Here is a 23,317-nt window from a genome sequence, read left to right as displayed (position 1 = left end):
CCTAAACTTCAATAGGCAATGCAACTCAAGGGCCCCATATTCACATTTGCTACGCGCCCCGCGCCTTTAACCGACACTGCATCTAGTCACATCCGACCTCATTGAACAATATCAGGTGCGGATGATGCACCAGTCGTAAAACTAAACAATCGATAATAAGGGATCGCTGACGTCATGAAACTGACGAAAATCTTCACCTTGCCATTGCAGTTTGTTTGAATAGATAGTGCTTAATCAGATGCGGGTGTATTGAGCATTGTTGACTTTTTCATCACGTACAATGTATGGCTATTTATATTCGTACGTAGATAAATATTTCCTGTCTCTTTGTTGCACTATTATGTAAAGAAAATCGCCTCACTACTTATTGGAAACTATGAGGGTATAATCTTTATCTCGTTTCTTCTTAAAGTATGTTTTCCGGCTGATAACTAACTAATTATTATCAAGAAAACCATGTTATTGGAAAACCTTATTTGTAAACATAGTCGTGTTAAGTGCGTGTAATGCTCAGTGCAAACAGTTGGTGCGTATTTTTGACTGCTTTTTATTTTGATTTTAGTTTGAAGCATATCCCGTCTGAAGTAAGGACTGTGCATTTTACATACTACTTACAATGAGTTTTAAAGTTCTAGCAAGTTAAAGGATTACTTACTAAGAAACCCGTAGCCCCCTGCAGGTCCCCTTGGCAAGGCAAGGTAAGGTAAGGTAAGGTGACTCGGTACATCACTGTTCCTCATCGCGTTAGTTGGCTGTCTGAAGTGACGATGACAATGAGGGACAAACTCCCGTCAGTGTATTCTCTTCATTAGTCCAATTGTTTCTCTAGTCATCTTATAAATTGACGTATTTAAGATATAGGTAAGTAGAATCTGTATTTATTACAGATCAACTTACGTTTCCATCAGACACTTATTTTTAAAAGGTGAGAAAATATATGTATATTTATATTTTTTGTATAAAATTGTTTAAATAAAATTTATGATCTATTAACTACCCAATACTTAGTAGTTGATCACACACCTGGCCATGTGTAACACGTGAGTCAGTTTATTAATAGCTAGTAGCTACTAATGTATACCTATTATATTATGTTACTATTAATATTTATTTACAAAGCCACTAAACATGGCGGATAAATGTTAATCAATTGTTACTAATAACAGGTTTATTTTGGTCCAGACTTGAATATATTTTTCATTGTATTTTAATGATGAAGAATATAATAATATTTTTTTATAAATACATACATATAATGTCATTATACTGATAGATACCCGTTGACAATTTTTAATATTTATTTATAATACGTAGTTATACAAATTAGCGTGTTATATTACGCGTATTGAATATAGCTAACAAATCCGTTTTTCTTAGTAGTTATGATTCATTGTGGTTGTACAAATGTCTAATAATAATAAGGATGCATTTTAGTATTTACCTATTGTATTTACCACACATTTTTACGTCACACTCAACTGCATTACAAGGAATCCGAATTGGTCCGGGTTTTTCGAACAATAAATAAAATGGTTCCAAGAATTCTTACTTTCATGCTTAGCGAGATGAGGCTATATTCTAAAATTGGACATAAATTGAGGAAAGGGCAGCAGCTTCACAGGTTTTTTGGTGATCTACAGCGGTCTACAAGTTTTATTAAGAAACTTTAACATAACTTTTTTGTGTCTTTTATTAGGTACGGCTAGGTAGATATACCTAAGCAAAGCATGATGAGTTAAATACCTAAGTTGGTGTTATTAGTAGTTGGCCTTTCCTGGTGGTATTCTGGCTTACGTATTATTTCCTATACTTGCTCAGTTTATACCTAAACAAACACCTGTATCGTACGTATAATTGTCGTGATCCACCTAATGCGGGCAAGTCCGTGACGTACGTAGTATCAATATTATCTGTGACTATACAAAGTATATAATATGTTCCTCGTACTGGCGGTCTTTTGTTCCAAAATAGTGTGTTTAGTCATCAAACTACATTAATTTAACCTTCTATGTTACCTAATAGTCACGGTAACAACAACACCAAAGGAATCATACATACATACATACATAACCTCACATGGGGCCTGTCTCACATGGGGGTAGGCAGAGACAATGGAACGCCAATTGCTATGGTTTTTCTTTTTATACACTTCAAAGGAATCATCAGATACATAACTAAACGGAACTTGGCTTTGTACACAAAATCTTGTCCGTAATCTCCCGAAGTGAAAAAGGACGGTGTACCGAGAAATATCTACAAACAAAAAGCTCATCAATGATTTAAAACTTGCTAGAGTATGACGTCGACGGGATTTCCTTCCCAATCTCCGCTCCAAAATTCCTTACTCGATACTACGTCATTGCTTATCCTTGACTACACACGACAGTTACACTTGCGATCTTTCGATAAACCAGTTTGTTTCGTAATTAATACAAATATAATTATGTTCCTTGACTGCTAGTATCCGATTTTGAGTCACTCTACGAACGTCGGTCTTATACTTTTTTAGGGAACAGTGAGTAAAGTTCCCTAAGATAGGAAAAGGAGAAACCTCCGACCAGGGGCCTTAGTCTGCTATTACAATTGTGTCAGAATGGTCGATCATTGAGCAGTGCGAGAGGGAAGGAGCTATACAACCTACATAGTTCTGTCCCTCTTGCACTGCTCAATGATCGACCATTCTGACACAATTGTAATAGCAGACTAAGGCCCCAGGCGAGGTGATCGTGCCTTTTTTTTTTTTTTTTGTTTTTTCAGGGGGAAAATCGAGGGCAAAGCGAGAGGGAGTGTCAGACTCTTACTGACTAAAAACCACCCCGTTCCTACTCCTGCTTGTCGAGCCGGAGCCCCGGTAAACCCGCTAGGTAGTCCGCAGCTCCGGATTAAGCATCAGCCCTACTGGGCCCCATCTGTGGTGGTCTGATGGCTCTTTGAGGCGCGCGCGGAACGCAACGCGCCGCACGCACGGGTCTGGTTCTGGTCGGGCGGCGAGCTACCCTTGCTCGCCGTCCGCAGACCCGCACTTACGGTGGCCGGAGATCGTCACGCGATCCCCGACGTCCGGAGTGTCTTTCGCGTCGGCTAGGGCGTGAGGAAGTTCGTTCCCTCACGCGTCCCGCCTCCTCCTTAGCTAGCATAACTGCTTCGCAGAAGGAGGAGACGGCATCCCAGTCCCCCTCGCTCCGCACCATGGTCTGAACCAAAGCCGGACGCGAGAGGTCGCCGTCGCCGATCACTTCCCTGAGGGCACGGCGGTGCTCAGCCCACGCAGGGCAGACCGCAACCGTGTGTTCCACCGTGTCCTCCGGGCGGTCTTCGCAGTGATGACACCCGGGCGTTTCCTCCCGCCCAATCAAAAACAGGAACCTACCGAAACTCCCATGTCCGGTAAGCACCTGCGTCAGGCGGTAGGTGAGGACGCCATGGCGCCTCTCTAGCCACTCCTCAAAGAGGGGACTTACCGCTGCAATGACAGCGAGCCCAGAGGTGATCGCGCCTGGCGGGCTACTGTGCAACAGAACTTCACTTGTGCGATATAGGATTATATGACGTCATCTGTTTATTGAGTCTTGTTTGTTAAGTGTGTCGCTACACGTTTTTTTTAAGGAAAAATATATAATTCCTTGTCCTGTTTATTCTTCGAGTGGGAAGTACGACAAGGTCTTGATCCTTGAGTTGGGTGAAGTGTTTTCGAGTTTGGCCCTTTGGCAAAAGGATCTCATATAACTCACAAAAAGTACTCGGGTGATGCAAGTACTCCTTTGACTATACTTTTGAGAATAACGAGCATTTTGAATGCTATTCTATACACATCGGAATAGCCTTCGAAATGCTTGTTATTCTTAATTTGTATTAAAATAGTCCCCCAAGCATCATTATATAAAGTTGACTTCGAATATAAAAAAAAAAACAATTATTTATGATGAGGTTTAAAGCATCTGGAAGGAATTTTCACCCTCAGGGATAGTCTATTAATATGAAATATGTATTTTTAATAATATTCTATGTGATGTATATCGTATAAAAATCAGCGCTTTGAATTTGAAAAAAAGTAAACGTTTTCAGCAAAACTAGCTAAAACTTTAAAACTAGCCAGTGTGCTCACACGCTTCAGCACGTATAAGAGTGTCCATTCTGTAAAATTAATTACCTCAAAAATTACAAACGTCGGGCGGCCCCGGGGTCTTATTCTAGTACGTTGCGCAGCAGCTGGTTGCATAGCCACTGCACTGCGCCAATCGTGCAGTCAAGTCAGAAAATTATCTTGCTGAGGATGATTGAAGAAGGATGGACAGTCATACATTACAATGTATCTCCTATTAATGTGACGACTTCTGATAAAAACACAAAGAGTGGCAAGGTCACGATATCTTATTAAACAGAGACAAGTCCCTGAAGTAGGTTACAAAAACATTTATTTGACCTCTATTCCTTATCTAGTCTGCCAAAAATTTGCAAGAATCTGGATAATTGCTCCAATACATATTCGACTTTAAACTAAAACATTAAAGTTTAAATTGTATTAATGAAATATGATATATTGGAGTATCTTGATGTGCTTCTGGACATAGACCTTGAGGAATCTGATATATGATGTGTACTTGGCAGTTATTTTTAGAGTAACGTGAGTATAATAATATCAAGTTTATGAGACCCATCAGGAAAATAAAAGTTTTCTGAGTTTGGTACCTATTAAAATACATTATCAAATTTTATTATGGATAGAGGATAAAATTGTTACTTAAATTATAAATTATTTCTCAGAATCAGAATAATATGTAGGTTAGATATAGGATGTCTAATAAGGATAAGATCTAGTCGACACCGACGTGTGGTGTTCTATAGTAGCACTTTCCGCCATGCGACTGAAGGTATGAAGTTTTAGGGTATATGTATCTGTACAATAAAACACAAGAATTGAATTCAAATAAACTTTAATAATCTCTTCAACGTCTACAGCTTGAGAATTTTGATCAATAATATAATATAATCAATTACTATGAATAATTCCAAGATAAGTGCAATTACGCGCAACGTCTGTTGTCACAAAGTAACCTCGTAACCAATCGTAATCATTATGTTATGTAGTATTAAATACTGTCATATTGCTCATTATTATCACCTACAGACGAACTCTTACAAATTAACGTGAGATTATTTCCTTAGTTTCCTACAAAATCAGGAATGTCCAACGTCTCTAGAGGTACGACTACAAAATTATTCAATAACTTAATTAAGAGGGTGATAAATTATTGCGTCTTTAGTTTACTAAATTATTTATTTATAAACAATAACACAGGGTGACGAGCGTTCACTCGCGGAGCTACGGATGTAAAGCTTCTCCTCCCAGTCACTCCGACTCCCTAGCCCTCGGAAAGCTACGTGCAACTATCTCCGACTGTCACCTCCTAGCACAGCCTCCATTACTCACAGTGTACACCTAATTAATCCTTAAATAGTTATTTCAACGGCTGCCGCCGTAACTCGCCTAAATAACTATTCATAAAACGTGATTCCAATGATTTCATGTAAATAATTGATACTTAGGCAAGTAAACAGTTACAAATCATACAAGTACTTAATATTAACTTGTCAAATATTCAACAAACTAATTGGATTGCTAAGACAAAATAACGTCTCTGTTATACGACTATACACTCCATTTTCCAATAATTTAATATTTTTGAATAACATTGAATCAATCAGCAAATCAGTTGTTTTGCAGAGTTATTCCCGGGTCTATGTCAATGGAGTGTAGAAGTCGTATAAATCATTTCATTTAAAAATATTTGTGTAGTTTTCTACTCTTTTATCCTTTTGTGGTGTAATTTCACAGAAAAATAAAATTTGTGATATTGTAAATATGTGCCTAGTTGAAATATCGTACTCCAAAAATATAAATTAAAGTACTGATTATATTTGGTTGCAAAACGTGGCAGGTTACGTGTGTCTGTCGAGGGTGCACGTCGCGCGACGGAACCACCGCCCGGCGCCATTCGGACACGCTCAGGAGACATCGGGAGTGTCTCGTTGACAACCACTAGTAAAAAACCTCAAGTACACTTCGTTTCGTCTAAAACACTACTTCGTTTAGTAAATAATTAATTAGAACAAAGAACTTTGACAAAAGTAGAACATTAAAGCCATCAAAAAGATGCGTTAAAAATTTTCATCAACAATAAATTATTGTGTAAAATTGTTTGCATTCGTTTCGTGCGGAACATTTACTCGACTACTTTTGTCAAACTTCGTAACAATTGTCGTGTATTTATTGCTCGTAAACTACCTAACTACTGTCGCTACGTTACTCTAGGTCATTAAACTATCAAACTGACTAAGAGAGGTCGTGTAAGAGAATACATCTCAACTTCACTCGCGATGCCTTTGTATACAAGCGGCAAAGCACACAACACCGAGAATATAAAAATATAGCAACAATTGGTCACCGATAGGTACAGGAGTTCACTAGTAACCATACAACTCAATATACGTACATAGTCAGGGACGAGATGAAGGAGATACTAATATTTAGCAGAGTTACCTCTATGACAAGATTCAGCAAAAGACAATATTTAGTTTCGTCCAATTATTACTTTCAGGTTTTTCATATCGAAGGGACTAATAATTCAAAATAACAACTAGCTATTTACAAATTTCTGTATTCTAAACTCAATTTTTATCTTCAACAGAAATTTAGTTTTTGATTTATTTATTTATAATGTTTTCAACAAATAACGATTCATTACTAAATACTCGTTAGTAACAAACGTGATTAGTTCTGTCCAATAAAATGTAACAATAACTAAAGTACAGTTATGGTTAATTAGTATCTGATATATTTATTAAATGTGTAGCCAATTAGGTATGTTTAACTTAATAGTCGGACAGAACCGTTTTAGTTAACCTCAGAACAAATTAAATGCATTCTTTGGTTTCAAGGTTCTTAGGAATGTGATATAATTTCAATAAAGCAGCAATTGTTTTCTTGTTTCAGGACTTTTTAGGAATAATTAGATTTTCCTAATTTGATATGTTTTAACAAATAAATTGACGAAATGTTTAAAACATTGACATAAGCGGTTAGCCACATTGATTGTCAAATATTTAAAACAATAATGTTAAATATCAACTTTAAACTGCAGTTTAAGACGTTACTGGCGTCCACGACACATTTTTAATATTTCTAAACCCAAAAGCAGTAATCACAAGTTTGACAAAATTACCTATACAATTATAATAGTATAATTTTACTATAAAATTCCGCTAAGTCTCGATCACATTTTTGGCAATTATTCAATGCGCAATTATTTTCACATTTACATTGCAAGGACGAAAAGAAGTTAGTTAAATATTTTGAATTATAAATATTTATTATAGGTAAGTAGAATTTTGTTAGAAATACATAAAAAATAGATTTAGATTGAAAGAACGGTGTGGGGGTAACTGAGAGTGGAATGGGTTACTCGTAACGTTGGCAAACCGCGCTAGAGTACCGTGAGTATTGACTGCAGCAGGAGTTAAACAGTTTAATGTGAAGGTGGCTACTTCTCAATGAGAACTAAGCAGGTGGAGGAATTATAAAAATAATATTTCTAAGCTAGTATAGGTACATCCCACTCTCAGCAACCCTATCCTGTCTCGTCTACCTCTCAGCAAAGTCACAATCTTCGCGAATTCAAAAGCGAGTATGCAAATCCAACTCCTTAAACCTATTCTATAAAAAACGTGTTTATAATCCAATATAATAATTTAACTATTCTCGTAAGCTTACTAAGATTGTTGAAGTGTTCGTTTCATTAAAATAACTGTTACTTTCGATAACTTATCGCACTAATTATTATAACTATTAATAACTGATCTAGTGTAGTTACCTAGTTATTGTTAAATGGTTTATTCCATCGTCCATCTTGTGGTACATTAGAAGGGTACTCTCCGTCTCCAATCGCAACGACGTCTCGTTTTAATTTAATACTATATTATGTGTAGGCCGCAATATTGTCAACTAACGAGTACGAGTTCATTCTGCTATCCAAGCTGTTTATAAGACGATTGCTTTTCCGTTATTTTGTAAGACAGTCAGATGCTTTACTTTTGGTAGACCGGGGCCTTTTGTATGGTTAAAATTTTACGTGTGGTCTGTCTCACTTTAAAATTGCCATATGGTCCGATCTAGAAGCCCCATTGTGCAAGACGATGACATAAGACTGCATGGCTTAATTAACTTTCGGATCGATCAGTAAAACATGTTGCAACTGCCATATTTTACTCTCCGAGAAGGCACTTTGGAAATTACAAACTGTTTTGATTGCAATATATCCTCTTTGTAGTGAGATCAGAATCTGACTGTGATACAAAATACGCGATATTAAGTATGTATCGTTTCTTTAAAAAATACTTCGAAGCGTGAAGATTTAACAAAGGTTGGACGCGCTGTTAACTATAACAAATGATAATGCTTCCTTCATAAATCTGTTAACAATAAAACATTAACATAATGTTCTACAGTAGTAGCCAGATAGACTGGAGTATTGTTTGTCGTTTGTGTTCACCTACGTTGTTAATTAGGCAAAAATATCATCTGTTTACTATTGCAGTCCATCCCTATTTGTTTAGTTGTCATCAGATAAGTAGAAATTAGAGAATTCTCCTACAAATGTTTCATTTATTGTGTGAGCATCGTCAATATAGCAGGTGTAGATATGTTAGCAGTCGAATGTCCGACGTATGTCCAGCGCAACGTCATCAGTGTCATCATAATTAGGTACTACATTATTGACTAAGCTACAGCCGATTCCATAAGACCAAATGATAACTATATTAATAGGAAGATTTCTTGCACATCTTATTTTGGCATCTAATCGTCTTGTCAGATGTCCAAGGTTCTAAAACTAACGTGCTTCTGGAACAATTTCCCTTCATGGAAAATAACTTGTTTTTGTTTCTCGAAGACGTATTTGGAGGACCACGCTTAATACTTTATCTTTCTAAACTCGACCTTAACGCAAGTTCGGAAGACTGACTTTTATCCAATAAAAACCGTATTACTTTGTAACTTACGAGATTTTAAGACTTCCTAATTATTTGTTTCGAGCCAAGTTGTGTACAAGTAAGTTGAAATGAAAAAAATCGGGCGTTAATTTTGTTAAAGGCCGGGATCGATGTCACATCGTAGATTATTAAATATAGGCGCTAATATTTAGCAGTTTATAAATGTACCTGTTCACTTTTGTCAGTGTTTTAGTTGTAAATATTCACTCTATAATCCTTGATTAATTTTCCAATAACAAAAGTGAGTAAAGGATATCTTAAGTTGTCGAGCAATCAATCAATAGTTGACTCCTTTGGTCTTACGGTTCTAGAATTATAGTTGTCCAAGTCCGAACAGCGAGTTAGGAAGCCTTAAGTAAAGGTGCGTGAGTTGAGTAGAAGTGAGTAAAGTTGAGTAGACGGAGGCGATGTGTGGACGCGGGTTGGCGCGGCAAAGGACGCGAGTTGATGTGGCGAGGCGTGCGCTGAGCGTCAGAGAGTGCGCAGCGGCGCGCGGCAGTCGACGCGCGACATCCATTCTATGTCGCGCGTTGTCACCTGGAAACAGATTATAGCGATTTGAAATTATATTTCACTATAGTAGTCGTTAAATCATTTGTTTTTTTATGCTTGACTTCCATCAATCTTTGATGATCATAAAAAATTTAAAGCATTCTATGTTATACATACATACAAATCCTCTCGCCTTTAATTCCCGAAGGGGTAGGCAGAGATGCACATTATGGCACATAATGCCAATGTACACCCATATTTCACAATTTATGTTGTAAGTCCCATGTAATAGGTGGTGAGCCTATTGCCATTCTATGTAATAGTTGACGTAGCTGGTATATTAACCCTGTCTGGTTAAGAAGTACTTCTCCTTTGTGCTGACCTGGTGCATGGAGTAGACGGCGAGCACGACGAGCACGTGCATGATGTTGTGCGAGTTGAGGCAGCGGTCCACCGTGCCCGGGAACCACTTCTCCGGTATATGCATGGCGCCGATCACACCGCCACCCAGGGATACTGCATCCTGTAACATTACAACGGCTCATAAGTACATGAATCTATAAAAACAGAAGTTAATGATTAATGGAATAACTCGAGAACGGCTAGACCTTTTCCAATAATTCTCTATTCGAAAGCTAGTAAAAAAGAAAGATTACACTGGGAAAGCTGGTAGAATGAACCTATAAGTCAGGGCATGAAGATCCTCTTATAAGATCTGAATTTTTCCGCTAGAGATATTGTGTACCTACAATTTGCTTTTAATGTGATATAATACTCCTTGCTGCGATCCTGGTACGTTTAACATGCTTATCATTTAAGTCACATTTTAAAAGTAAGTCCCTGGTCTGTCGAAACTGGAATTACCAATACATTTTATGTTTCGTTATTTTTTATACGTTTACCATAAATAAAAAATATATGTATAATCGTATACATATATTTTTTATGTTCAGGTATTATGTAATTGGCTTTAAGGAAAATGGTAATACCTACAAGAAGAATTATTATAACATATAACATATGACGTGTGTATGTATTATGTGAACTCCAGGAAAACAACATATTTTTTTAACTAGATTTATCTGTTGCACCGGCACGCTCCGAGTGACTCACGATATTATTTTACAAACAAGTAACAAATTAACAATAATAATAGTCATTGGTCACTAGTGCGGATTGAATTTGCAGATAATCGCAGCGATTTTTTGTCTATTACATACATTTTATTGAATTAAATGATGACTATTCAAACGATTATGAAGATAACTAGATTATGAATTATATTTATTCAGTAAATAAACTACAATATACCATTTACCTAGTTTAACCAGTCTATGTGAAACCTGCTCATTCAGAATGAAGTAGCATCAAACATTATTTCTCCATCAACAAACTACAGCTTTGATGTAATGCCTCTAACTTCATTAATATTAGTTAGCCGAGGGCCGGAGTAAGTTAATTGTGCATCTTCATAACTGAAGCCCTGCAGGGTCGTGTGTCGGGGACACTCGGCCACACTCGGGCAGAGTCGGGCACAGTCGGGCAGGTCTCATTTGGACCTAACGAGCTATGTAATCGGTTTACGCACACTGATCCTATTACAGCCGAGCTGTCATCGTAGGGGATTGTTTGTTTATTATTTATGGAATATTTATGTCACATTAATACTATACTGTCTAGTTTTGTATCGTGTGTAATCTATGGGGTCATTATGTCACTAGATTATATGTGTGTGTGTGTAAAGAGAGTTTATCAACGAATCTTTCATTTGGGTATTTTTGTATTGATAAAAGATGACTCAAATATTTTGATGGTAGTTTTATCTACACAGTTTTGTATTTTATACGTATTTTAGATATAAGTTGAAGATTTTCGATTTGATCTCCTCTCTTGGTTTTATTACTAAAGCCAAGAAACTCGTTACGGATTATGGAGCTGGCTAAGAGCCAGAGAGCGTAATAATCTAGCGGCTGCAAGGGGGTCAACGGATATAGGTACGCTAGAAAAATACAAAGAGACCTGAGCCTTACCTACATTGGATAGACTTGTGTAAACATCACCCACTATAGCTGATGTTTTATACAAGTCTTTAATGTAGGTACTAGTCATTAAATCGATTTTGATTGTAAGTATAACTTAATAGTTCGCTCTTCTTAGATTTGGGGTACTACATAGGTAAGTCATATATTGAGTCTACGCAGGTTTTATATATTTTTTGAGAGGCCATTCATCCAATCATTTCTCCCACCTAGGGCGACGCGAGAGGGAATGCCAGACTTTTATTGACTAAAAACTACCCAGTTCCTACTCCTGCTTTTCGAGCCGGAGCCTCGTTAACCCGCTAGGTAGTCTGCAACTCTATTTGGTAAGTAAGTAACTTTAAGGTATTGAAATCAAAGGTGCCTTTACGTTTAATAATACAAACTTATGGCTGCTGGAGTGTAATCAATATATTACAAGATTCTAAGGCATTTCTGGACCCCTGACTTCTGTTCTTATTAAGCATAATATGACACTGCCTGAGCAAAATATCGGATGGATCAAAAACTCCTCGTGGAAGCCGTATTTACGACACTCGATTTATCACTGAGTACCTTCATTTCCATTGAGTTAAGTTCCTTATTAAGTTGTTAAGTGACTCACTTTAAAAAAAACCGAATCATCACGTTTGTTGGAAAACGTTTAATTTAAACGCACACTTTAAGTACATGTGATAAGGTAAATTGAGAAACATAACCGCAAGGAAGTTACCTTGAAGTTATCTGTGGAAATTCTTATATTCCTATATGGTTTTTCAGAATATTAGGTGGGTAATGACTAACATCGGCAATTTAGTAATTAAGCTCTTCAATACCAGGTAATCGATGTGCATTTACTATAACTGTTGTGGTTATGTTAATAATAGCTATGTATTTGTCAATATTGTATATGTCATGACTGGCGTGGCGAGGTGGCTGGGCAACTGGCTGCCGTGTAACGTGTAGCGCGTTCGATTCCCGCACGGAGCAACTCTTTGTGTGATCCACAAATTGTTGTTTCGGGTCTGGGTGTCATGTACATGTGAAATTGTATGTCTGTAAACGCACCCACGTTACAGGAGAAATCCTAATGTGGGGCAACGTTTTATGATAATAAAAAAAAAACAATAAGAACAAATTTTATTTTAGACTTCGTGTTATATATTCTCACATATCCTCTCATATTCTAAGAATCTCTGATATAAAAATCTAAAAGTATTCACATACAATCTTGTAGGAATAAAGTTGCTAGAAAAACAATATGTAATGATTTATTAATATAATGTTTACAGAAATAGTACGCCATCAATCTCCCCACACGGCAGCGCACAGCATCCATTACCCACAGGAACATAATGTGTTATATAATGTCCACGAAATATTATACTTACTGTACACATATATACAAACTAATGATATATTACAGATTCCTATTGCTCGTTTTCGTTTTTGCTTTATTCTAAGGTAAAACCGCTTTCTTCGTAAATCTAAAAGTAAGTAAGGTCTGTATGTTTCTTTACCGATTAATCACTGCGACCTTTCAACGAACTATAGGCATACCCTTATCTAACTTCTAGTTGGCGAACTTTTCTTTAAAGTTCTATATCTGTTTCCACGTCCACTTAGTCAAGTGGCGATAGATTTTTTCCAAATATATAAAACGTAAAGTATCGACTCATATTGAATCATGAAAAAAATTAATTTTTGAAAGTAACAAACGAAAGATCCTACGCATACAAGTATGTCCTTAATTTATCAAAACACATAACATTTTAAACAACTCAATTGCATTCCAAAAACGCAGTTTCATTAACCTATGTCTTCAAACAATAGGCACAACGTCTAAAACGTACGGATGAGCGATTATTTAGCTTCGTTTCTATTGGTTTCGGAGTACGGCCCGACGTCATTTGGCAGGCTTCCAACCCCATTGTGCCCGTACAGCAAGCCATGGAGGGCGGAGGGTTGTAACACGGGCCATGCAACTATGTAACTTCACAATAATTATTATTTTGTGTGCCATTGGAACCCCGGTTTATAGGCAAAGGTTATTGTGGAGCGTATTGATTCAACTTATTCAATACACGTTGGTTTTTGTTGCGGGTAAGAGAATGTGAAAAGTTATAGAGACATGAGTGGTTTTTTTGATGTCGTGTAATTTACATTTGTTTTTTGGTTCTAGCGTTGTTTTTTGGTGTCGTTTTATAGCTTTTTCAACATATTGAACGCCGTTGTGGTCACTGGTGACCGACGCTAGCGAAGGATTTACCTTCAACAGTTTTCTATTGGTAGTCTAAGACTTAAATATCAATATTTAACTTACTAATGCGTTAAAATAAATAATAGTGAGCGAACTAATGAATTAATAATGAATCATAAAAACTATCTATGTTTTGACTATAAAAAAAATCTTAAATTGTATATAGTAACTATATTAAGACTGGATAAATAGTATGTACTAGTATTGACCTAAATTTATCGAGTTAAATAGCACCATAAGCACTTCACAAAATGTTCATTTTAATCAGGAAATTGGATTAAAAAGATGCGCGGTCAGGTGCGCCCCCGGAGTGTGTGGTGATACCGATTACAATCGCAAAAGGTGCTATATTTACACTTTTTTTAAATAAGGTTTTGGGTAAATCCTGTTAACTAGCACTATTTGACTGCTCGGCTGCAAAGTGTAGCTTCCCGCACATTACAAATCTTTGTGTGATCCACAAATTGTTGTTTCGGGTCTGGGTCTCATGTGCATATGAAATTTGTATGTTTGTAAACGCACCCACGACACAGGAGGCAATCCTAGTGTCGGGCAATATTTCTTAAAAAAAATACAACAAATCTATAATAAAATATCAGGTCATTATTCAATGTAAGTACACGAAACCTGTTCAATAAACAATAAATATCAGTTAAGAGTAGTGTTAAAGGTACCAGTACCAAGATAACAGTCCATTAGTACCAGTTACACAGTTACAGTGCCCGTAAAATGTGTTATTGCAAACAAAGAGACGAAATGACGAGCTATTGCCATTTTATTGTGGTACCAGAATCTCATTATTCAGTGCTTTCGATTTTATTACTGGTTTAGATCAAGGTACAGACAATACTTTCGTAAAGCAAGTAGCTGAAGGAATTACGAATTGAGAACGTCGAAGTTTGGAATGTTTATTATTTATTTATTTTATTTATAGCCATGGTGGTCCCACTGCAGGGTAAAAGCCTCCTTTCCGTACCCTGCTTCCACTCGTCTCTTCGTAAATCTTTCTGTGGCCAATCCTTTTCATAGGAATCTAGTTCATCCCACCGTCTCCTTCTGGGCCTGCCGCGAGATCTAATGACGTTGAGTGTGCTCCACTCAGAAGTGAGTTTTGTCGTAAGCCGCAAGCTTCAAGTGGAACTGGGCTGCACATGTCTGCCGCATGTCGGACGAGCGGGAATATTTATCTTTTCCAATAAATTTTGGTAAGACAGATGATGATATATATAAGTTAGATGATGATGATAACAGCAATTACAAAATGTTTGCAAGGATTCAAATTTTAGATTGAGCTCAGTGATGTCCCATTAGACAGGTATAGACCTCTAAGAGAGTCATAGGCCTTCTCTGACTGAGACTGATAAAATCTTTGTTTGTTTTAATATTTTACTTGAAACGTAAAAATACTAATAAGTATTGAATAAAGTGACTCAAGTTGACTGATGGCGTGACAAGCAGGAAACATCCTGCTTGTCATGGAAATCAATAGACAATTATAATATTGATACAAACAACGGAAAAACATGCTCTTGTTAACTTAGCGACCGCAGTACTTGACAGTTACACAACAATTATAGCTCTTATTGCAACGAGATAAGGTTTCCAGTAACCTATCTACTGTCTGTGTACTTTAAGGTTTTCTATGAACTATCTTTTGAGTGTCGTCGAATCGTCATGCCTTTTATCCCCAAAGGGATAGGCAGAAGTGCACATTACGGCATGTACGCCCACTTTTCAATATTTGTGTTATACTAAGTCCCATATAATAGAGGGTGAGCCTATTGTCATACAACGGGTACAATTCCAGACTCTGTGCTACTACTGAGAAATTTTCGATAGTCCGAAAAATCCCAGTAATAATTTGCTTAACCCGAGAATCGCACCCGAAACCTCTTGTCTTGCGAACCCTCGACCAACGAGGTCTTTTCATAAAGGGACATAAAAAGTACATTTTCTTATCAAAAGGGTTCGTTTAGTTTACTTTCATATATTTTGTCATTCTTTGTGGTTGGTTTCCCTATACTCTTACTTTGAATACGAGGGGAGTTTGATCGAGTTAAGATTGGAGGAAAAATTCTGTGTGTGGTCCAGAGATCTCGAGTCGATTGCTGAGTTACTTCGGGTACCAACAATATATTCGAATTAAAATAGTCTAAGTACTAATTAAAAAAAGATTTACGTATAGACGCTGTTATTATTAGCATTCTGTCTACCCCTTCAGAAAAAAAAGAGCGAAGCCATGTTTATGTATTTACAGTTGACAGTATAAAGTTCATTACTCGTTTGTCACAATGAACAACGTTCCAAAGTAAAGAACAAAAGCGAATTATTTGTCGTATGTCTAGAATTTGTTATATTACTGCGGACCGAACTCTAGCTACATTTGTGTCTGGATGTCTGACATTTATTGCGATGTCCCCCGTCTTTGGAACACGACCGAAATTAGCTGCAGATAGATACGTATAAGTTCTCGTGTTCGCTATATTTGGATAAAGGTTTTATGAGTAATTTATTATATCAAACGCAATTAAATGTTTTCATCTAAATCTAGACTAATAAATAAAATTGGAGTCTCTGTTTGTAATATTGAAATAACTACATTTTACTACACGACTAATTGCTTATAGGAATATTCATACATACGATAAATACACTAAATATTTTTTTGTGTAGTTTGCGACTAATTTCTGAAATGGCTGGCTGGGAATATTTAAGACAAAATATTTTAATTTGTAAAGAATATAAATTCTGTCTGAAGTCATTATTCTACGCGAGTGAAGTCGCGGGCAACAGCTAACCTGTGACAAAAAAGTTATATGTAGACTGTAAGAAACGTTCTTTAAGATTTGAGTTTCCAGGATCTTTTATGGCTGCTAAATAGATCAGAAAAAGAAATGCTGGTATTGTTTCCATTTGTTTAACTCTCAAATTAAACTTAACTTTTTTAATCGCTATTCCAATTCCAAAGAAGATACCTATAACAAAAGACTTAAAAACAAACTTTGCTTTCAGTTTCCCATTCCGGCAATATGTGGCACAATTGACGAGAGCCCCAGCTGCCGCTCGCATTATGAGCATCAATCTGTCAACCGACGTGGATAACTCTGACATATCCTACATAATATTAGCACATATGTATGTACTTATGTAGACATAATATATATTTACTCTTGTATAACAGTACATATATCAGAGCACATTAAACTATATCAAACTTTTCCTTTAAAAATAGGTTGCTCATGGGCAGACGTGCTCCATCGTAGACCGCATCATCACTTACCGCTAGGCGAGATAGTGGCCAAACATCGACCCATCAAATATTTAAAAAAATCCTTCGACTTTATTGCTATAAAATAAAGACATCCGTGCTATGTAAAACCTAACTAAGTGCTTCAGTATTCAATACAGAGTGGGTTGGCTAAGGGTAACTCAAAACCGACCAACACACCTGATTGAATTATTCTTCATTACCATGATCAGCCTGTCGAATGAATATCCTCCATTTACCCTCTGACCGTTTTTCAGTATTGCACACATTAATATTTATGAGACAAAGGTAGCTGTAGGGTAACTTGACGCGCCGGTGTCCGCCGTAACATCTGTGTGACGTCACGGGCAGGGTAAAGTGGACGATAAATCTCAAGTGTCACCAGCAGCCGTCTGGATGTGTGCCAGATCTAGAAGCATACCTACCAAGCTGTGTTCCCGGTAATTGCACTCTACATCAGCGGCCAAGACATTTTACGGCTGATTGGGAATGGGAGTTATTGAGCTGAGTACGCTCCCAATTAGATGAAGGTTTTAAAATTAAGGAGAGAATAAGAAAATGTTTCACAAAGACTCGCTAATACGCCGACATTTTAAAAGGGTTTTATTGCATCGATGAAATGGTTATTAATCGTTAAAGCGCCAAGTTGTTGTACTTTAATAAACGTAAACTGTCTGTTACTACTATTTACTACGCAAAAATTTTAGAACGTCACGTTGTGTTATATGATGCATTTCAAAATAGCCCGATTTTTTTTTCTTTCGAAATAATACTTTTGCATAAGTCACAGTTTTATATCCCTTATTTAATTCTTCTCTTAATTCACATTTGTCCAGAGTTACTGTACCTGCAAAAAGACGTGCAGTATAGCGTGCGGATCGCCGCCGCCGAGCCGGGCTGCGCGCGCGCCGGCCAGCAGCACGCGCATGCAGAACGGAGCGGCGAAACATAGCCGTCGCTCCCATGGAGACCATGCGCGCATTGCCTGAATTAAACGTAAAGTAGGTGTGAAGAATATCTACTGTAATAACATTGAAAATTCTATACAAAGCAATCTTGAATTGAAATGAAAACTAAAATTGATAGATTTCGCTTTTCAGTGAAAAACTTGTCAAGATAGACGGTGTACTTATTTTTTTATTATTACCTTATAGAGGCCGATGAGACTGCCGAGGCTGTAGACTGCGAGTGCGAGGTACCGTAGCGGCGCAGGCGCACAGTACACTGTCGCTGTCACCATCGGGATCGCTCCTGCAGACAAACAGAAACTGCTATTAAAATATGGCCATCAATAAATTTTACCATAAAGTTATATTGAAACTAATTAGAAAAAAATGTAATAATATTATATCTAGAGATGATAATTCAATTTACTATTCAGGGGTAGGTTACCATAGAATAGGTACCTTCATTCCTACTGTATCGGGATCTATTCTGGAGAAATATTAATTCTAAGCAGGAGAAAAATAATTCTAAATTATTTTATTAACGTCTCACGCTCGCTACAAAATTCTTTACATCCATTTCGTACGTCAGATTAATTCTCAAAAAAGGCAATCGTTACAAGTTCCAAACAGCATTTTGTTACAGATATACGATACAGAATACATGGTAGTCGGATAGAGCCGCGCGAAGTAGCCGGCCGGGAAATATCCGACACAATCGAACGTTAGAGACGGCGCCGCATTTTCCTCACAATTTTACCAAGAATTTTAAACACGGAAATAAAGTGGGAGCTCCATTTTATCTTTTCGCTATAAAAGTCACGAATATACTAGACAGTTTTCCGGTTTACTGGTGTCGAAAATAATATTATACCTATATGTGAAATATTAGGTAAGTTAGGAGTTCAATGAACAATATGGACAGTTTATCGATTTCAAAATTCTGGTAAATGTATATTGTAAACAGTCATGTATTTTATGGTAAAGGTGTCAATAATCTAGTATTTAGCGCCAATAACCCATTCACACTAATAATACTTCACTTTTCGGATTAAATAATTTAATTTCTCTTCTTAGTATTTATAAAAGTCATTGCTTATGCTTAAGAAAATCTTGTCACGTAGCGTAAAGTAAACAAAGTTCCTTGCAACACAATTTACACTGGAGAAATGGTTGCAGATAACAAATTGCATTAAGATCCCGAAGAGAACCGTTCCAAGAACAAATTAATATTTCTCTCAGTGCCCATTAGCATTCTGCTTAATTGAATGAATGTGTTTCTACTGGGGAAAACAAGAAAAAATAATAAAAGCACAGAAACTGCTCGCAGCTATTTATGCAGTGCAAAAGTAACATTTATTTATATCTTACGTAAGTTACACTCTTGCGGTTCTTTTGTACGTTCGTATGTATGTAACCTATCTTAATTTTTTTAATACGAGTAAATGTTTGATTGAGTAAACATACAAATTTATATACACATCACACTCAGATCCGAAACAACAATTTGCGGATCAAACAAAGAGTTGTTCCGTGCGCGATTAGAACCCGCTACACATCCGCATCAACCGTGCAGTCAGTTTATATTAGCCACTCCTTTACACCTCTAAAACATAACGCGGATTCTGCTAACTCCATAGTTACGGTAACATGGTTAACAAACATGAACCCATGGAAACATGAAAGAATAATTTAAAAATTACATCCTCAACTGCCTTAAATAATCGACCATAAAATGAAGAATGACGGGCAGAAGTTACAAGCCATTACATGAGAACCACCGAGCCACGATTAGCTATGTACCTACAGACCTACATACTGTTCACGACCGAAAACTTCCTCGTTGGCCGTCAATCTCATGATAGATGCGTTTTTAATGACCCTCTTTCCGAAATAAGTTTTATTGTAGTTGTAATAAATCCTTTTTTCGTTCGAAACATGTTCTGTGTACATAATATATCGACGGTTAAAAGGAAAGGGACAAAAAATGAAATGTTCAGGAGAGCCGTTTATACTCGTCAGTCGTCGAAAGAATACTAGGAAAATGTTTTTTTTTGCTAGGATATAAATGCCAAAAATGTCATCGTAGAGCCATGAGAGTAAGCGTATTCGAAAGAGTAGAAAATTTTACGTAGGATAGCATAATAAACTAATTTTTGACCAAAATGTCGCTTATACCCTATTTCCTTTTAACCGTCGATGTGTTACGAGAATATAAGACCCTTTGCCTCGTTGAAGAGGCTTTAGTTTGCGTCGCCGTTCTGTGGTCGGTCGGAGAATAATGTTTGGTGTTCCAACTAAAGCTGAGCTGTGCTTTGTTGGAAAAAATACTGCCTACTTGAAGTTTAAGTACAAGCGGATTTTATTTCTCAATGGGGTTCACTTCACTGCTTTTCTAGTAGAGTTTAACCCTTAAACTGGCAAGCACTTTTATTTCTTTAATTTATCATTTTAATGTTATTTTTGTATTTATTATGATCCCAGAGGAGTGAAAAAAATTATGGAAAAAATCTGTATATTACAGTTTTCGCGAAAACCTGTGTACTTCAGAGAGTACATTGCCAATTATAGTGTAAACTACGTTTGTACTACGTGTAGCACACTGCCAATATATCACTAATACTCATTTTGTTAATTTATTACTTTATTTACAAAAAAATCATAACAAACAAAAATTATTTAGTATGAAATTGACGTCATCAGTCACGTTCATACTCTGCAAGATTATTTCGGAGAGTGCGAGGTGGAATTGCACAACTTGATTCCCCCTAGTCCTTAAATCATCGAACCACAAGACAATCGGCGAAGCGCCAACGCTTCATGGTAGATATCCCATCCACTCGCACCAAGCGCTTTGTTTCAAGCTTCCTTATGCGAACTGCTAGAGAGTGAAATTCTTTGCTGGAATCTGTGTTTCCTGATGGGTATAACCTGGGTGTCTTCAAAGTCCGAGTGAATAGGTTGCTTATGGGCAGACGTGCTCCATTGTAGGCCGCATCATCACGTACGAACAGGTGAGATAGCAGCCAAACGTCAACCCATCAAACGTAAAAAAAAACTCAACTTTTGTTATTATAATATATAAAATATGGAAATAAAATACATATTGATTAACACTATTCATTTGGCAATGTACTTCGTGTATACCAAAGTCTATTTCTTACTGATCTGGCAACGGTATTCACGGAGTACATACTTTGATTCTAGCTTATAATATTGTTATTACGTAAATTAGAGCAATAATATCGAATATTTTATGTTACTTGTTAGGCCCCCTTGTGCCTCAAAGCCAAAAACCCAGAACTCCCAAACGAAAAAGTAAAGAAAACAATAAAAACCTTACCCGGGTCGCAGAGACACCAGACCGTTTCGAAAAAAAATTGTATTTGACAAATTATTTTCGATTTACCACAATTTACAATAAATTTCTACCTAGATTGACAATTATTGCTACTTATTAAATATAAAAAAATTAGGTTTTTTTAAATATTTGGGTCATTAGATTTTTTTAAAGTTTATGGTATTTGTGGAGTACAGTGCCAATTTAAGGGTTAAGAAACAGAGAGAGGTTTAAGAGTAGTTTTTGTTTATTGCTGTTAAGTATGTTCCAATAATACATAGATATACTTTAAAAGAAGCAATGTCACGCTTTTTATCCCCGAAGGGGTAGGCACATTACGGCACCTAATTTCGCTATACAATGTACACTTACTTTTCACCATTTGTGTTATAAGTTCCATGTCATAGGGACAATTCCAGACTCCGTGCTACTACTGAGAAATTTTCGAAAAACTGAAATAAGTCCAGTAATACTTTGTCCGACCCGGGAATCGAACCCGAGACCTCTTGTCCGGCAGTCGCACTGGCGACAACTTCACCAACGAGACAAAAGCAGAAAACAACCTTAATGAAGTATGACTGTATGACTTTATTTTTATCTTCTAAACAATTTTCATACAGCAAAGCAAAGTTAAATACAGCTCATATCCTCTAGTTTTTTGTATTTTATGAGCGTGTAAATTGTATGTAGGCTTCGTTAAACTACGACGGTAATATTTATTGATAGCCGAAACTTTAGCTGGATTACGGATCGTTCCAATACGGAAGCTAGTTGATTTACTGAATCGGATTCGAATCTAAAGCAATAGTTTATTGAAAGCAATGGTGTATGGTAAAAGATAAATTCAAGAAATTAATGTTTCTTTGTTAAGAATACAATGCAGCGTGCATTTTTTTATGAAAAAAACGCTTGTATTGCATGTATGTGGGTAAAGCTTAATGCGAATAAATCATCACACGTGTTGCAGATAATGACTTTTCTTTCATATTTTATACACATTTTCCAATAATATTGTTGTAAGTTAAACGATATTTACTTAATAACTTTGTTTTATTTTTAGACGGTCACATTCTCGAAAACGATTCGAAGGGAAAAGGAAGGAATACAACCATTGATTAAAAAAACTGATATAACATGATATTAGGACACATTTGACTGAAAGTGCGGCAATTTTAAATTGCAACAAATCGACACCAGCAATTTAAACTGCGCTAACTCAAAAAGCGTACTTTACAGTAGAGGCGTTTAAAGGGAAAAACGTGATAACTTTTACATTAATTAAGATACTTTTTTGAAATTTGGTATGCTTAATATTAAATTTATTTATTGTAATATCTCATATTTATATTTTCTTAATTATTTCTATTTTTTGATTTAGCGCAAGTTAGCCGTATATAAACGTAATTCACCAAAAAAAATGTACATCTTATACACGTCTAACTTATGTTAGCGTAGTGTAGTACGGGACGTCGTAGTGCTTGATCAATCATCTGATGCATATTTCAATATTTTATAAAGAACATGTACTTACTCACAAAAAGAATAGTCAACGTACCATTAATAAACTAATTTATACGTTAACACATAAGTATTTACTATGTAAAAGTCGCTAAGTCGTTCATTTTACAAACGAACAAGTATACACACGAACGCACTAAACTACGCTAACTATGAGTTAGTGCAGTGTTGCACGGATTTTGACCAAAGTGATCCCCGCGCACACTCCGCTAATAATAGTTAGCGTAATATAAATCGAGTGATTTCAAAAAATACCTTTACTTAGCGTTTTATAAGATTTGTAACTTTCTTATTTTTGCATATTTCTTCTCAATTTTTTTATGACGTATGTAAACGCACATTTTAAGCAACTTGGCATAAAAAAACGTTTTTTCCAAATTTCGAGTTAGCGTAGTATAAATTGCTGGTGTCGAAATATCAACGTAAACA

The 23,317-nt window shown here is 36.4% G+C and overlaps 1 protein-coding gene across 1 annotated transcript in view; it reads right to left on the bottom strand.

Annotated features, from left to right (window-relative positions):
* Window positions 1–4,917: 4,917 nt before the first annotated feature.
* Window positions 4,918–23,317, bottom strand: part of LOC118269550 (progestin and adipoQ receptor family member 4) — a 93,914-nt gene continuing 75,514 nt past the window's right edge. The window contains exons 3-6 of the mRNA XM_035584691.2: window positions 18,234–18,337; window positions 17,934–18,071; window positions 9,923–10,063; window positions 4,918–9,585 (exon numbers count right to left, since the gene is read on the bottom strand). Coding sequence (XP_035440584.1) covers window positions 9,520–9,585; window positions 9,923–10,063; window positions 17,934–18,071; window positions 18,234–18,337 — 449 coding nt within the window. The 3' untranslated portion in view covers window positions 4,918–9,519. The remainder of the gene's footprint in view (window positions 9,586–9,922; window positions 10,064–17,933; window positions 18,072–18,233; window positions 18,338–23,317) is intronic.

The sequence above is a fragment of the Spodoptera frugiperda genome, chromosome 30, assembly GCF_023101765.2.
Source record: "Spodoptera frugiperda isolate SF20-4 chromosome 30, AGI-APGP_CSIRO_Sfru_2.0, whole genome shotgun sequence".
Taxonomy (NCBI): Eukaryota; Metazoa; Arthropoda; class Insecta; order Lepidoptera; family Noctuidae; genus Spodoptera; species Spodoptera frugiperda.
The sequence above is the reverse complement of the archived record's forward strand: the minus strand, read 5'-3'. Positions and strand labels throughout refer to the sequence as shown.